Source organism: Photinus pyralis, unplaced genomic scaffold (assembly GCF_008802855.1).
Source record: "Photinus pyralis isolate 1611_PpyrPB1 unplaced genomic scaffold, Ppyr1.3 Ppyr1.4_LG1, whole genome shotgun sequence".
Lineage (NCBI taxonomy): Eukaryota > Metazoa > Arthropoda > Insecta > Coleoptera > Lampyridae > Photinus > Photinus pyralis.
The window spans coordinates 13460132-13478718 of NW_022170249.1; the positions used below are offsets into that span (position 1 = coordinate 13460132).

The 18587-nt window shown below is 35.1% G+C and overlaps 2 protein-coding genes across 10 annotated transcripts in view; one reads left to right on the top strand and one right to left on the bottom strand.

The window, feature by feature from the left end:
- Window positions 1–18587, bottom strand: part of LOC116174645 (homeobox protein prospero) — an 83343-nt gene that overhangs the window by 19995 nt on the left and 44761 nt on the right. The gene's annotated exons all lie outside the window — the stretch shown is intronic.
- On the top strand, window positions 6461–7463 carry LOC116174753. The gene is made up of 2 exons (XM_031492733.1): window positions 6461–6672; window positions 6754–7463. The coding sequence occupies exons 1-2, from the start codon at window positions 6484–6486 to the stop codon at window positions 7447–7449; spliced, it is 885 nt and encodes a 294-aa protein (XP_031348593.1). The 5' UTR covers window positions 6461–6483; the 3' UTR covers window positions 7450–7463.

Below are 18587 nucleotides of genomic sequence, written 5' to 3' on the forward strand. Positions count from 1 at the left end.
TACTTAGGTCGAACAATTGATAGAAAACACAAAGTTGGTTTTAACGTATACAATTGTTATATAATGACACGGTTCTCTCATTTTTTTTTGTAATATAAAATTTCTAGTGTTTCCCACTGTTTTATTTGTAGGTAATCATACCTGTTTTTTTGAAATTTCAAAAATTGAATTGCGACTAAATTATTCAATTAGGTAATAATTAGCTAAGTATATCTAAGTTTAATTTAATTCTTAATTGTTCTCTAGTAAACGTAGAGTACTTATAGGTAGGTACCTAATGAGGAACGATTTTTTTCACTAAAAAATAAAATTTAATTATTTTCCGACCAACTTCGCATGCATTACCGGAAATAACAATTAAAGTGTAAAATTACCTGTACAATTAAAAAAGCACTGATATATAGGGTGTACCATGATTTCTAAATCTTGAGAAAAACCGGAAGTAGTAGGAAAATATTATTTCGAACCTTCATTTCGTTTTGGCTATATATAGGTAATAATATCACTCACTTAAATTTTATATTTAGGTATAGGTACAATCGCAATTCTGCAGGAACAATCTAATTTGGTTTACACACGGTACCTATATTAACAAGAATGAAATGTGGGTAGTCAGTTCCATATTAATCCAAGGTTTAACTGATTTATTGCGAATTGCGTTCACGATTTTGGACTTTCTGGCCGTCCGTCCGCGCGTCTGTGTACATTATAACTCGCCTACAGTTTCGAATTTTCCAATTCTGTTTTTAGTTATAACGGGCGACCAAAAATGAGTGGCGGTCGAGGTGGTTTTAAAAGTTCAAGTAATGTACGATTTCCCTTGTAGGTAAACAAACATTCCAAAAGTGACTCGACAGCACAGTAGGTAGAAAATGGCCAAGGGACTAATTGATTAAATTTTAGGCTTTAGACTTTCTGTCCGTCCGTCTGGGTGCATGATAACCCGCAAAAGGTTTCGAATTTTCCAATTCTGTTTTCAGTAATAGGTAAACAATGGTCAAGGGACTAACTGAAAAAATTCTAGTCATTTGGACTTTCGGACCGTCCGTCTCTGTACATGATATCTCGCGAACGGTATCTAATTCTGTTTTCAACAATAGGTTGACATTGAGACAAAATAGTAAAGGCACTAACTGATTCAACTTTGGTCACTACTTGTCAATTTGACCTTCTGTCCGTTCGTCTGTATACTTGATTATTTTTTTTTAAATTTTATTTTATTTTTTTATTTTTTTTTGATTTTATATTTCTATTTGCAATCAGTATACATTACTATAAGCAAATATGTATACTTGATAACTCGCGAACGGTTTGGAATTTTCCAATTCTGTTTTCTGTAACGGGTAGATAATGGTCAATGGACTAACTGATTAAATTTCCGTAATTTGGACTTTCCGTCCGTCTGTGTACAGCTCGCGAATGGAATAGAATTTTCCAATTCTGTTTTCAGCAATAGGTGGACATTTAGATAATAGTCAAGGTGATTAAATTTTGGTCAATTCTCGTCAATTGGACATTCCGTCCGTTCGTCTGTATGATAACTCGCGAACATTTTTTGAAATTTTCCAATGCTGCTGATGGGTAGACAATGGTCTAGCTTATCAAGCAGCTCGGATGAATTTATTCAGAATTTAAATGTTACTTTTGTCTATGTGGGTATGATGGAAGTATCACGAAGAATAATTTCTGTGTCCAGGCTAAGTGGATAAACACTTTTTGGCTCTAACAAGAGCAACTTCAGTTTCCTCCGAGAGCTACGGAAGTAAAGAAACATACTCTGCCAGAGTGCCAGGAGCCTTATGTGTCTCAATTCTTGGGCTGGGGAATATTTTCTTTTTTAAAGGTACCTGATGCGTGTACCTACTTTTAAAGTTATTAAAAATATTTTTACTTTTTAGAAAAGAGTTTATTTTTACACATATCCATACCTATACAGTATACAGGGAGAAAATGTTGTCTGGAACACTGAATATATCTTCAAAACATTTTTTTGAAAGAAGCTTTTTATGGTCCAAAATTATAAAAATTTTTGCTAGCAATCTACGTACTTTAAATTTCTAGTCAGGAGCGTACTTCTCCGTGGTCAAGGGGGGCTTTATTGAATATCGCAAGATAAACAATCTATTATATTACAAAATCAAATTTAAGAGAAAAACCAAATCAACGAAAACGGTTGTGTTAATTAATTTGGCCTTGGGTTGCAATCATTAAATTCAAATTAATTAATTAGCTACATTCCAAGAAAATGTACATATTGGTTGAATAGATATTTACAAAACTGAGAGGGCCACTTTTTTAATGAAAAGCACTATTTTTCGTGAGATATAATTAGAATGATCTATTTTTAATAGGATAAGAATAAAATTTTGAAATTAAAAAAAGCTGTTTTCCTTAATTTGAGTTTTTTCCTTAAATTTTATTGTGTAGTATAATACGTTTTATATGCTGCTATGTTCAAACAAGGGTATTCTTTAAGAATATAATATAATGAAAACTGCTGTTTGGTATTAAAAAAATGCCCCCTTTGACCATGTAGAAGTACGCCACTGACCACAAATTTAAAGTAGGTAGATTGGTAGCAAACTTTTTAGAATTTTAGATACCATAAAAAGTGTTCCAGGCAAAATGTTCACCATGTATAATGTTTTGTTTACATTTAGTTAAATTATTACAATTAATTGATAATGTTTTTTAACCTTCTATCTTCAATTGTAAATGTCATTGTTTTGAATCCGAGCTTAGTTCGGTTCGACTCGAAACTGCGCTTGAAAACAAGCCGAGTTTTGAGTTGATCTGAACTGATTTTTCGAGCTGAGGTGGACATCCATAATTTCCAGCCGCGCCGAGCTTTGAAAAAGTTCGAGTCGACTCGACTCAATTCCATTCCTAATTGAGACAAACTTGGATCAAATTAAAATTTAGTCCATTATGTCATTATGTTCACTACAATGACTACGAGTTGAGGGTGTGGTTACAACAATTTAAAGCTCAAAGTTTTGTACAGCACATACAAAAATCAAATTGTGTAAGGTTGTTCAAAGATGAGCGGGGTTTCACCCAAAGCTGCTCCCGACATTTACAAATATCCATGTCCGAACCTGGATTCGAACCAAAGACACTCAAAATCTTCAGAAATTAGATTTACGTTCTACGTACTCCTTTATAGTCAAATTGCAGCTAGGAAATTCATTCCGAAGGGACTGCATTCACGAGACAAGCTTCCAAGCTCTAACAATCCAATTTCGATGGGTCATAAAATGGCAAAATAGGAATTATTACTAAGGCCTCCGCGGTAAAATCAATTGAGTTGTATGAACTATTGGTTAAATTGTAAAGAAATATCGTGGTCAATGCATTGTAAGAAAGAGACTAAACTCAATCTATCACACTTCTGCTAATGGAATCTTATGGTGTTTTCTTCCGAAAAGCGCGATTGCGTGCATTTATTTCAAAACACAAAGCAAACCGAAATAGATATTTATTTATTTACACAAACTCTCCTTAGATTGATCTTAAGTTTTATTATAAAATTTGGAATACTAAAGCAAGTTTTACTTGCATTTCTTTTATAATTGAACATGGATGAGTGTCTTCAAAAACACTGTAGGAGGGATGAAGCCACGTCGGCAACAAATATTGACAAGTAGGGTGACATATTATTAAGGTAAATCAAAAATAATATCATATCCATACTGATGGGATAGTATTAGATGTGGAGCTACAATTTTGAGTGATCTTGAACTGCTCAAAAAGGAATTTCGTTGGGATAACGATGAAGCGCATTTACACAGTAGACATGTAACTATAAATCTTGGTCAATGATGTTGGTCAAGTATTTGCTCAACAAGTTAATCCTATTTATTTTTTTGGCGCAATCGGCAAAACTCCCTTTGACGATGTTTAGAAGGAAGCATTACCTATTTATTTATCAATTCATATAATAGTATGCTGTACTCAGGGCTGTACTATACTCGTGTCTCGTAGTAGTTTTATTTTATAGATCCAATATTGTACTGGTATCTTTATAAGCTGTTATATAAATCGACAGTTTCCAAAGATAAACGCTTATAAAAGTTACATTCATTACCCTTAATAAAGGAACTAGAATAAAAGCCTATAATTGCAGTTTTCACTTAGAATGATAAAAATGTGTTTCGATTATATGTTTCCATCCATAAAGCTGACATAATTAAAGTTACAAAAGTAGTAAGTTAATTTCCCACATAATAATAGTTTAGAAAACTTTATAGGTAGATACATATACTGCATAACACTTAAGTGAAAAGTTTTGCGCACCTGGAAAGAAATGCATTTTATTGATTAAACAAATTGACGTTTACATCGCGTACACACAAGGTAAAGTTCAAATTACTTTTACCGTAATTATACAGTCCGAGTAAGTGTTTGTTCAATCTTCGTATGTGAAAGGCAACCCCATCGGCTGAGAAAGATATAGGACGAAGGAAGTCATGGTAATGAGGAAACGGTGCAAGAGAAAAATAAAAATTTAATGATGCGAGTGAGGATAAGATTACCGGACAAGTTAATAACAAAAAAAGGGGTATTGCTAATTGTCATTTAAATATGTTGACTTGTTAGGATTTAAATGGGCTCATAAGAGAGCAAATCGGTTGACGCAAAGTCATATGAGGGGGACAGTCCAGATTTTTATTTACGTTTCCTGATAAATACTATCTTTTCATAGTTTGTTTATGTTTAGGTAATACAAGGAAAGTTTTGGTCACTTTGTTTGGGTGTAAGGCGGTTATTGCATAATGCCGCAGAAACAGCAACAGATTGTTGAACTGGCGTAGTTGTAGGCAGGTGGCCGACAACCTTTAATTATGGAAAAAAGTGGAGAGCGCCCTATGGAATTATCTAAATATGTAAACAACGTGGCATATGGGTTAATAGTCAAGATAGAGAGAGGTCTTCCGGTTTGTGTGACCGACTCTTCTACTTATTTGCAGATCGTGAGCTAGGTATTAGCTTCCGGTTGGTCATGCGAGCTGAACACCCCCAAAATGATAATTTTCAGAATGATAACCGGTAAGTCACGAAGAGTTTGTTTGTATAAGCGGTTTTCCGTCTCGTCGGCGTCTTTGAAATTAGCACCCAAGACAGTGACTAATCGACACATGAATTTTCCCAAGTTTATCGCGTATTAAAATAATCGCATTTAATGCGGTCGCGGTTACATATTCTTATTATAGTTTTAAGTGATGACTTCGCGTCATACTCGTTTTAACTGTACACATCCGGCTTCTGGAATTGAAGAAAAACGGAAGAAGCATTTAAACGAATATATTTGTTACACCGTGCTTAATATTCTCATAAGGTTACATATGTAAACATGCGTTAATTGCTTAATTGTTCTAATTATCATTGTGTGAATTTCAAGAGAGGCGCTACAACCTAAATTTAGGTTAAAATGAGTAAGACGTTTTGCTCCGCTCCTAATTGAAATTTGGATTATTAAATTATAGGGATGTCAGTTGGTGTTTGAGAAAGAACTTACTCAGTGCCAACTGGAAGGTGATGAATGTTCCCACATTCCCGTCACGCATGTGGAGAGTAGTTGAGAGAATTAAGACGCGGCGAAGTTGTCTTATCAAATTAAAACACAGATTCTGCTTCCGTTTAAATTACCGCTACTTAAGATAATAACGCCCTCAAACAAAAGAACCGTATTTCGTAAGACTAAAAACTTACGACTGTAACTTAGGCTTTCCCCGCCGTAATTCCCAAATAGTAAATCACAAGACATTGATAAGGTACTTCCTCTTTCTAACACGAAACTGTTTTTTTTACAAAATGATTAATCACGTATCAAAACTACTGATAAATATAGTATATTGTAATACAAGTGCGGAAAGGGCTTTATTGAAAAACGCGTATGAAAGTTGGAGCACGAGCGTTAGCGAGTGCTCCAATCATACAAGTTTTTCAATAATCCTTTCCGCAAGTGTATTACATACTATTTTTTCTACGAAAGTTCTCGAATTTAAAGATTTAGAGAAAAATTTTATATCAAAATGTTAAAACAACAATTTCTGTATAAATCAAGTCGTAGTACGATTCTCGTGTTTATCTGTAAAAATATAAAATCAAGTCTTCGTGACGCCGCTACGTTGTCTTAGTTACCAACGAGTTGTTTATAAAAAAGCCGGTTAGTAATTTTGCATGTAGTTTTGTACGAAGCAATTTCTTCAGTAAAACAAGAATTTAAAAGCTGAAAATGAGTGTTCATGAAGAAAGTGAGAGCGGCGATGAATTTATGTGCACTCCGCCTGAGGTTGCTGCAATGTCGGAATCAATTATGCCTGAGCTTTTGCCTGAAAAATCGAGAGTCGGTACGAAAAAGAACGAGAGAGGTTTTTTAATTGGTGTAAAATGAAACAAGTCAAGCGGTATACAGAAACCGTGTTGCTTGCCTATTTTGTCGAGAAATCTGGAAAATTGAAATCATCGACACTGTGGTCAATGTATTCCATGTTGAAAAGTATGTTGATTTTGCAAGACAACGTCGACATTTCCAAGTATGCCAAGTTACAATCGTTTTTGAAACGTAAATCTGTTGGTCACAAGCCGAGAAAATCGCTGACTTTTACGAGACAACAAATCAGAACGTTTTTAGAGGAAGCACCCGATGAAACATTTTTAATGATGAAAGTAAGCACCTATACTTACCTACTATTTTTTCATGTCTATACATTTGTTATATGTCACACAAATAATGAAATTTATTTGTAGGTTGCTCTAATATTAGGAGTTGCTGGGGCTTGTCGTCGAGAGGAGTTGACGAAAATGACGGTGAACGATATCCAAGGCGAAGATACGTTTTTACTCGTAACGATTCCAGACTCCAAAACGCATGTTCCAAGAACTTTTTCTGTTACGGAGGGAAAAGAGAATTGGATACACTTGTACCAGAAATATAAAGCGCTTCGTCCTCAAAATGCTCAAACTTCGCGACTTTTTTTAAATTATAAAATGGGAAAATGTACCGTACAACCTGTGGGTATTAATACATTTGGAGCAATTCCTAAGAAAATTGCGAGTTACCTGAAATTGCCAAATGCTTCTAGTTTTACGGGTCATTGTTTTCGGCGTACCTCCGCAACGCTACTTGCTAATGCTGGAGCAGACCTTTTGAGTCTTAAACGTCATGGGGGCTGGCGGTCGTCGACGGTAGCGGAAGGATACGTAGATGGTTCTCTTCAAGGCAAATTAGAAGTATGTAACAAAATAATTGGTAATGCTTGTCAATCAAATGATCCTTGCACACCTTCGACATGTCAACCAGATGATCCTTGCACATCTTCGACAGCGTCCACATCTACATTAATAACTTCTAAATGCTCTGTGTCAAATTCGTTACTTCCAGGTGTTAATATAAGTAACTGTTCATCATTTACCATTAATTTAAATATTACTAGCCAGAAGTAGCTGTAATTGTAAATTGTGGCATTAAAACAAAAAAAAGGTATCTTTGTTTTTACTTAAGAGTGTGGAAAATAAGTGTGGAAAAATTTTTCCACACTAGTGCGACAAAACCCTACTTTCAAAGGCTACTTTTTTCTCAGAAAACAAGACTTTCATCACTTTCGTAGAAAAAATCCATTCTCTATTATAGTTCCATATTAGAAAATGTAGCAGAATCGTACCTTTACTTCTAACCTTCCCTACCTTTGTAAGACTAAGAGGCTTTGACGATGTGACAAACACCCTAAGAAACGCTATTACTTTTACAGTTTGAGTCATATCGTATTTAGGTAACCCTTTGTAACCCATGTTTTCTACTATCCCAATGTTAATGCTAATACTACTTTATCTGACGAATTTTACACAATTTTGGAAATTTAATTAATGCTATGGTGGCCCAAAGATCCAAAGTGCTCGGGTTCAATTATAATAATAAGGGGTTTTAAAGTGCCAACAGTAAAGATCCTCTAGTTTTCTAATAATAAGGTTCTTAGGAAAGCTCTTGTGCATCTATTTGGAACTCAAATTAGGACACCAAAATCTCCCTGACACTTTGGAATATGAAAAAAGCGCCAGTTTCATAACAAAGCTTCATTGAAAAGTTATAGAGATGGAGGATCTGTTTAGAATAATAGTCAGTACTCTAATCAGTAATCTACTACAAAAATGTCCTACACTTCTCCGCGCTTAAACTATAATTCACTCATAAAACAGAACTCAAAACTTTGACCAAAAAGTAGTACCGAGTGTTTTCATCACATCACATTTAAAGAAGCACCGCAGCCGTCTACAAAAAGATATTCTTCTTTTCTAGAAATAAAAATTTTTCATAATTTTATTATTTTTAGGTGACATCCAGAACTTTATTAGACCGTTTTACAAGTCTTTAATGGTCTATCTGGAATTGGAGCTCTAGAATGAAACATGCAATTTTCCTTCTAGAATCAAAAATCTTATGATTTGCATATTTCAGAACTTCTTCCAAAACCTTGGCGAAGAAGCTATGCAGAACTCCCATTAGAATACTACACTGCACTGCACCTCTTAATTTAGTTATCATTGTATATCACAAAACTACACTATAAAAAGTATCGAACTGTCACGTTCTATAAGAAAAAACCTTTCAGACCTTTCATTTTTAGTATACCATACAAAATCTTATTAAAGAGCCTTTTACAAGTCTTCCCAGGGGATATCTGAAACCTCGAAACTCCATAATTCAACTAAAACATACTATCCACCAATTGTATTTTTTACCACACGCACGTTAGTAACTACCCGGGACGGTGTAAGGCCGATCGACTGAAAAGTAGCTTCCGAGGAGATCTCTGAGATGGACGCCCAAGACGTTCAGCCCATTTAAGAGTTGAGGACCGGACGGGATATTCCCGGCAATATTGCAGAAGGGTCTGAAACCGCTGCTCTTGCATTTTTTGCACCTCTTTACAGACTATCTGACTTCATGGTATATCCTCGAAAGCTGAAGGAGAATTGTGTACCGACCTAAGGCGGATCGTGCCAGATATGACATGGCGATTTGCGAAGGATTACAGGCCTTTATCAGCCTATCATCGTTTCTTCTAAAACCAGCCGAGAAGCAGGCTCGTGTGCAGGCTGGAGAAGGGAATGTCTGCCGGGGGGTAGCTCTGGGAGTGTTTCTCCATATCGGGAGTGCGTTTAAAAACACCATGTTCCATTCAATTAGTGAGGCTGCTGAACGCTTTGGCATTGATGGGTAATCGTGAGATGGATCCGGGCCAGGCTCGAGAGCACAGCAATATATCTTTAATCGGGACAACGAAGATGAGCTCATCGGTGGCGCTTCATTTCAGGCGAACCCTTTTTTTTGGTATTCTGAGAATGTATAGGTAATCCAAAACCATATTTTTAGGAATCCCATAAATTTAATTGGAGGTCGTCTCAAGTATTTAATAAACTAAATACTTTGACGGAATTCTGTACGGCTCCACAACATTGGGAAGTTTGGCAGTATTTTTTGTTTTCAAAAATTGGAGAACTAATGTCCTTAATGGTGTAAAAGGACGACCCAGGTGTAATATACTATCGACCCATCTTATTTTCAAGTCAGATATTGGTCGAAACCGAGGTCGATACAATAATCAAGAATATGCACGAAAATTTGGCCATGAAAAAAGTGTCTGCTCGATGTGTTTAGTGTTTACCCGCTCCTTGCGCCAGAGCAAAAACTGACGAGGAACGAAATTTGTCAGAACAGGAATGAATGCAGTGGGTACTTGTTATTTGTGGAAAACGAATTTCGGAAATTGTTTGATATTTGTCTATTCAACCGGACATAAAAGAATACGAGAAAAAGCACAAGAATAGTTTGCATTTATATGTACAGTGTGTAGAGCGATGGGGTATACAAGAGGGAATTTTTTAAAATATTGATTATGAAAAAAGTTTATTCTTCATGATATTTTTTGCTTGCTTTGAAAGTACCAATAACGTTTCGATTGTTTGTGGTTTGATAGCAATACGCTCTTGATTATAATGTAGAATGATAACTTTCAATAAAAAAATTAATTTTATTATTTTTCCAGATTTCTATAAATAAATTTTAGATTATCGAAACGTTATTGGTACTTTCAAAGCAAGCAAAAAATATCATGAAGAATAAATTTTTTTCATAAATCAATATTTTAAAAAAAAATTCCCTCTTGTATACTCCATCGCTTTACACACTGTATCTCTAGTTATTTCAAGTGCTGTCAATGTCCCTTACTCACCCTACATAATATGTAATTCAGAAATTTACTTTCCATCGTAATAAGAGTGCCAAAAAACATTTTGAGAAAATGAATAAGCTTAACGAATATTACCTACACATTCGATTGCAAATGTCTTATGTCCCATCAGGTATTTGAGCGAGGTGACGAGGCGAGGCGCAGCCGCTGAAACCGAGCTTGTGTCTCATTTTAGAAAAATTTGGTTACATGTAACAAACCCGCGCGTGCTATTAGAACGTATAGATAATTAAATTACACATTCGGCCTGCTGGATGATGATAAATATAAGCGTATAGTAAGTACACAAACCGATGATTATATTAAAAACCATATACACGGTAAAATGTATACCCATTAGTAATACTGCATTGCATTAGTTACATAAATGCAAATAAAGAGGATTATAAAATTAAGTACGCCCTTTAAATTTTAAAAATAATGTACCATTTCAATTGTACATAAGCGTCCATTTACTTAACGATTTTTTGTGCACATTAGACATTAACATCCTAGGGGGTATGAGGTAAATTGTTCTTGTTACGCGATCGTCGCCCCCATTTTTTTCACTTAGACACACACTAATTTATAAACTTAAAAGACGATTGAATTACACGTTTTAAGGGTAGGTAAGTATAGTCGAAAATGATAGGATATCAAATAAAATTCGTTTTGAATATTTGACAAGCATTTCGGTATTAAGTGAAATGTCATGCAGAACAAATTACACGTTATGAACGTAACGATTTGGTATTTTTTGATGTTTTACCGTTTAAGATGGTCACATAACTTATATTTTTCGACACGAATAAGGTGTAATTTCACCCCGCGATCTTATATAACTGAAATTCAGAAAAGGACTCCCTTTAAGGAGGGTATATTGTGTGAAGTTTCGTTTAACTTTTCTACTGGTTTATAAATTAGGAGTCACGCAACGATTACTCTTATACAAAAAAATGAAATTTTAGATTGTTGTACTTTTAGGTATTTGAGTGCCGTTATAAAACGAGATTCCGCGCGCCATGAAAATTAACTATAAAAAATCTTATCGTCAAAAGAAACATAAATTTCGACATTACACCACGTCTGTAACCGCCACAAGAACATAATAAAGTTGAAAATGTTTAGTGTTTCTTTCAAAAAGTCATTTCATCCCTAGAGTCAGGTTTATGCAACCCCTCAATAAAAGTGACACCTTCAATCCAATAAAAACGAAAATGTCGGTGCGAACTAGGTGTATAAGACGTGTAAGTTCTTTGCGATCGTGCACTGAGACTATAATGACATATATTTAGATATTAATAACTGGGGACGGAAGAACCCAAGCGGACACTTGAGCATTCTCGCTTTGTCTTCACCCTCTAAGATGTATTACATGGGGAGACGAATACGTACTTGTCCGGGTCTTGCAGGTTGATAAGTTTCTTTTATACCCATGCAGCTCTAAACGAATCGATTACTTTATAACGTGTTGTACAATAAAAATGTGATTGATTGCGGTAGTTCTTCACTGCCACCCACAGTCACCTTAAATTGTTACCGGTTAAAGATATGTAAATGCTACTGTTTCGAATGAATAGAACGGATACGGAAAGGAAACCCTATCCTTCTCGTTTCGGAGACATGGTGGTTGAAAAAGCAATCCAAAGATGAGAGCCCAGGAGATATCTCACGCAGATCGGTTGATGCTTGAGAACGCGCTTTAAGAAAAAAAGTCAACGTCCTGCGTCTCGACATAATTGTCACCTTTAGTGGCACGAGTCTCCCCAACCCGACGTAGTACATTAGGCTTCACGCAAATTAACTAGATACGCTGTTAAGAACCATAACGGGTGGATTACATTTTTTCAACTTCCGATCGTGTGTCGATTGCATAAACAAAAAAAATCTGGACGTTAAGTAGGCTGCACGATGCGCCACCGGAAGGCCCAGGTGACGTCAAAAGGTGTGATTGCCGCCGGAGATGGGCTCAGTGATTGTTGTCCAGTTTCCGGTTCCGTTTTCTAACTATTTTTTCCTCCGATTTTCTACGGAACATAAACGCTCTTTACTCTTAACCCCTTGCGTAGGGGTAGTCTGAGATGTTTTTTTCATCTTACTTAGGGTTTGTTTGGATCGATATTTCGCATGAATGAAAAACAGTCTAGTCCTCGTCTGATGAGATACGTAGGCATATCTTACATTAATAAATCTAATTTAGTTGAAAACTTGTTTTAGCATTAATGACTACGTCCTTTTGAAATTCTTCGCTTACGAGTGTTTGAAACACCGAAATGATTTTCTTTACTCTTTCATAATTATATAAATCTAGTGCAGTGAGCTAAGACAGAAGCTTTAGGGTTAAAGGGGAAGTGAAGGAAGTAAAGACTGCAGCGAGTGCAAACCTTCCCTAACCTGCCTCACACCACAAGGGTTTCACAGTTTGTATTGATCTCTCGTTCCCTTCCGTGAGCCGGTGAATCAATGGTCTCAAGTCTTTGGGTTAATATTCATGCAAATTTCTTGCGAATAACTCAAGTTACCTTTCTGTTTCTTTCTAGCGCTTAAGTAATTAATCGGAAAGGAGTGAGGGCGACGATTATTAAGACGTAACTGCAATGCAATGCATCAACGTTAAAAGTCGATGCAAAGAATTTTTAAAGCGGCGTATTCATTAAATATGGGCCTAGGGATTCTCATTGCGTTTTCTTCTTTATGCCGTACAGTTAAGACTGGTAGGAAGGGTTGTGAGTGGTCTTAAGGGGATGACGGGAACGAGAGACGTACCTGTGCTGGAAAATGTGATTTCTTCATCTTTATATTCATGCAGAGTAAGCGAGTTATACACGTATATATGAGACCTATTGTATTTGGTCTTGCAGGAATTGCTCGTGAAAATCCGGAAAATGTGTAATTACCTGGAGTGGATGCGATTATTTACGCAATAACTTGCGTTTTTCTTTTGTTACCATTTTCCTATTTCTTCATTTTCCTGTTTATGAATATATTTAGGTTAAGTGCACTAGGATGTATTACATATTATAAATTACCACGTTAATTTCTCATTTCTTAGTTTTCCCGGCTTCTACAACCGCGATTTATGCTGTAAAGAGCTAATGATCTAATCGGCGCGCGATTAATTGAACATTCTGAAAGGAATTAAATCCCGCTTAATTTTTCATTTCACCATCTTTCCCCTTCCCACTCAATTCTTATGCGAGTAATTAGAAAATTAAAGCGCACGTGTAGACAAAAAGAGCTTTCGATATTTGCTTACATACCACAGCTTATGAGCTCTCAAGGTATCGATTGTTAGTTATTAACAATCCAGAATACTTGTTTCAAGTGCATCAACTCGCTACTGCTCTTGTACTTTTATGAGGTAAACAGGGCTTCATATACTATTAGGTTAGAACGAAATTGATAAATCAGCAAATTATCTCCTAAAAAAATCCTACATCTAATTTAAACTCTCAAAAAAAAACGCGAAATTGTTCATAAAATAAACACGTAAGGCAATATCCACTTAATTTGGTAATGACAAACAAATATTTATTAATGTTGGCAAATATGAGAGCGGAATCACTTTTTCCAGGTAAATTAATTACAAATCAGAACAAAAGTCAACTTCCATTATCATAATTTCGTAACGAGAGTTACCATTGAAAAAAAATCATTGCACGTACAATTAAAAAAGGCCGCATTTATAAACGATCAAAACTAATTTTCAGTTCACTTTGCGCATGTATTCTAATTAGAAATAGGATGTATGGCTGGCAGCGAAAAGGGCATTCATAGTTTTACTTTTTAAATAAAACAAGGCAAGGGTCAGTTCGACTCATTCAGTGAACTCTGGAAAAAAGTTTCGTTCTCTTCGCGTTTGATGTGCTGGGAAATCCAAATAGATGGAAATTTTCTCCTCCATTCCATTTTCATTTATAGAAAATCGAGCTCACCGTAGAAAATCATAAAAATTTAAAAGGGCCTGCCAATTGTGGCACTGTGTACAAAACAGGGTTGATCCGTTTGCGCGCATATGTTTTACGCCAATAATGCAAGTCACGAATATGTCATCAAAGAAATAATCCAAGTATGATTCAGCTTCTTTTTAATGCATTTCCTCAAGGGAGACTTAAAAGGGTGCTAAGTTTCAAAGGCAAAGCGAAACTTGAACTTCAAGAAAGTGGTGCCGAATAAAGACCGGCAATAAATTACTACGATGACGATACTTCTTGCGGCATTCACCTACCATATGTTAAAAGTTAAATTAGGGATGTAACCCCCATCCACTACAAATTGCGAAATTAATCAGTTTTGGGGAGAAAAGGTCATAATGTACAAACGTAAGCTTGCATGTATCTTCGACTGTTGAGAAACCCAGCTGTCAACCTATCACACGGCTAAGAATAATTATCCTTTATCAATCACCTGAGAGGTTCCAACTTGTAATTATCACGTGACAACAATTTCAATTTTATCACAAAAATGTTATACGGTGACCTTGATTCTTTCTTTATAATCTATAAATAACTTCAAAATATTTTTTTAATTATGCAGAACCACCCACACAGTCTTCTAATCGACCCGTTTCCGTTTTGTAACTAAATCTACGTTTGTTGCAATCCTCTTAGTAAATCGATGTAAAAAATAATGAGTAGTACATTTTATGGTTAATTCTTTTCGATCGATCTTCGGAGGGGGTAGATATATTTTTTATTTCTCTGTAATTGGTATCGATGTGAAACTAAAACTGAGCTATTTACTATTGGAATGCCATTATAGTAGTATAGTTAAGAATCTCTATTTGTAGCAAACTCAATCGAGTTTTTATGACTAATTTATAATTAGATTGAAATCTTCTATAATCATCTTACGCCACTATCTTATTGTACTGTTTAATCAATTGAAAAGTAAATGTGTAGTAGAGAATGCATAATATCTTTTGGAATCCGAATTAAAAAATTATGGAAATGTGGAAAATCATTTTTCTGTAAATTCATTGCCGTTAAATTTACCTGATGGTTAATTCCTAAGGGAACAAATGTATATTCGCATAGGCTCAGAAACATGAAACACCGACCGTTGGATAAGCTGCGACCTTTTTCTTACAGAAATCAAACTTATAGACAATCTGCTGCGGCTAAACTGCGAATGAACCAATTTATGATGGAATTTTTTGAAAATCCCGCATACTGATTGCCGTTTTCTTATTGAGAGAAATCTACAAATAGAATTTTCATTACAGATTAAGCACTAATTTTATTTCTGACAAACATGTTCTAAACATACAAACCCTGTACTAAACGTTATAGTAGTCCATGGGCCAGTCGACATGACGGTATAATTTGGGGGTACCAATTTTCCTTTTTACAGTGGTTATACGTGTTTACTAGGATGCCAAAAAACCATGATTGCCATCTCAAAGCGGTAGCTAATAGAAATGGCGGTCAATCAAAGATGGCGGATGTTGAGTTTTATAAAATCAACTATATCTCTGGAATTATTGATCCAATTTCACTATTCTTTTTTTTAATGAAAGCTCTTTATATGTGCTATAAATATTGTTATAAGTACTTTTTTGATAAAATCAACTGTTAATAAGTAATTTAAAAAAAATGTTTTTTTAAAAATTTGTTTCCGAATTTTCTTTACTACCTGTATCCTGTATTAATCAACAATAAATGGTAAAATATGCGCATATATATGCAGAATATTAGTGAAAAATATGCAAACAGTTTTGATGTATATGCACACATATGCAAAATTAGTATATGTTGCATATTATGTTCTAATAAAAATGGAATTACGATAAACACTAACAATAAGATGTTTTCTGCACGAAATGATTGCCTCATGTCGCTAAGAATTAATTTATAAGCACTAAACAGAGAAACTTCTCTCTACATCAACAAGTAATGGGTGCATTAGAAAACGACAAACTATTGGGAACAATTTCCAAACCTTCCACAATATCACCCATCAACACGGTAGAGAAAGAGAAAGATAAAATAGTTTGGAAATGATGAAATTAAACATCAATTAAATCAATAAATCTTCCTTCCAGCTATTGCAGTATGTTTCATGATCGCGTCCGTTATAAAAATCCGCAAAAATGTACTAAAAATTCAAATTAAAATCGATTATCTCTAACAAAAATTTAAATACATCCTAAAATATGCAAAAATAAATTCGGTTTAATCCCAAATGTTGCAAACAGAAAATACACAAAATCTCATAAGAAGTACAACCAAAAATAAACGATATTCATTTTGCATATAAGTATTCACAGCTTTAGCTGATCAACAAATTGAAATAAAATTAAAATAAAATAAGTGCTTCCAAACATCAAGAAGATGGTGAAAATATGCAAAAATATATGTATCATATGTGGAGAGATTTCACCTTTTAGTGAATTGCACTCTCCAAAATACAGGCAATCTTAGGCAGTGTTATACAACGTTGCATTACAAGAATTGTCACCGTCTTACTAAACTAGGAGATACATCGGATAACCTGTTGTACACTGTGAAGGCTCTTTAATGGTGAAAAAACTCCCTTTAACGAGTACTGGGAAAACCTTAAAGAAATGCTTCAGATAAGCGACGCCTGCTCGATAAACACAGCAAAAACGTGAAACACGTTTCCGCTTAACTTTAAACAAGAACTTTACAACTGACAAGACTGACTGTCTTGCAATAAATACGATCAAATACGGCTTTTAGCCATAACGTCAGCGAAGAGTTTGTTAATATTGATGGGAAGGTGTATATTGTGCCAGATAATTGGACATACATTATGTGAAAACAAAAAATACATTGGAAAATTGTACGTCAAAATCAAAGAGATGCTATTCCGGAAGCAGCAAAAATATGAAAGATAACCCTAAGTTTGGCTTCCATATCGCCTCACGTAGAATTACCAAGCTGGCTCTTGGCAACTACCATTATGTAATGCTAATAACTTAAAGTGCACAAGCGCATGCAAACTGCCAACTTGTGAAAACGTCACTGAAGAAGAGGAAGAAGTAGCAGGTTTTAGTGTATATGAAACTTTTGAAAGTAACGAAGGGGTTGATTTAGTTTTCATTAAATGTTAAGAGTTAAAAAAAATTCAGTTCGTTTACTTCATGCATTAGTTACTAATTGTTGATTTTATCGAAAAAGGTAGTTATGACAATATTGTAGCACACACAAAAGCTTATTCATTTAAGAAAATGATGAAATCGGACCAATAGCTCTAGAGATATAGTTGATTTTATAAAACTCAACATCCGCCATCTTGGATTGGCCGCCATTTCTATTAGCTACCACTTTGAGATGGCAATCATGGTTTTTTTACTTCCTAATATATGTGTCTAACCGTGGTAAAAAGGAAAATTGGTACCCCCAAATTATACCATTTCCTTAAATTTAGCCAGTTGGCCCATAGACTATAGGAATATTAGCTCCAGAAGAAGCAAAGTGACACATTCAACTAGATTTTTGTAATGTGGTGCTAATTAAAGTAACATAGACAAAGAAAAACCAATCTGGATTATCTTTAATGCGGGCAGTACGTCTAATGTCAGGTATTTCCACTAAAAAGAAATTCATTGTATTGTGTGTATTTTTCCAACAGAACCCACAGGACAATATCCCCAGCGTCCTCATGAAAGTAACTTCAAACGAACATGGGAGTTTAGGAAACTTCAAAGATTCGTCTCTTTTTATTGATAGATTGACTTGAGAGAAACCTGACATCCCCGCTCTAAACAGTGCTGTTCCTAATTTTTGTGTTTCAATAGTTACTTCCATACTATAGTACTAACGTCACACTGACAAACACTCAAAAATTAAGAACCGATTTTATTTTTGAACGTATTCAAGGCGATCTCTAATTGTTGAGTCCTTTTTGACATTAGAAATAAAATTTAAAAGTGCCCCCATAACTTCACGCGAGAGCAAACATATTAGAAACATGGCAATATCCATAAGCTTTTTTGAGCTTTTCAATGGTATCAGTACTAGTTAGTTCATAAATCGTTGTACTGCTAACTTTACGTCAGCTTGACAGATAGGTAAGAGGTAAAAAAGAACGATACGTATGATACTGAAGTCTGGGGGGAATGAAATACTCCCCAGTAGAAAATTAGTTCCCTTTTCTACAATCATCGCACTATCATCACAGATAAGTACGCATATCTGTGCTATCAACCAATGATTGATTATACCCATATCAATGGAAACCTCGCATACTGGGGCGATTCCATAACCCCTAGAACCGCCGGTTTTGCGTTTTTACTTGAAACTCTAAGTCCTGAAGAAGACTTTCAAAAGAGACCATCGGGTCTTCTTTGTTTCACGAATATTCCATGCTCCATTTGATCATGGTGGTACG

Coding starts and splice junctions, on each gene's coding strand:
- LOC116174753 (XM_031492733.1), top strand. CDS start 6,484: ATGTATTCCATGTTGAAAAGTATGTTGATTTTGCAAGACAACGTCGAC. Junction 6,673..6,753: donor AAACATTTTTAATGATGAAA/GTAAGCACCTAT, acceptor ATTTATTTGTAG/GTTGCTCTAATATTAGGAGT.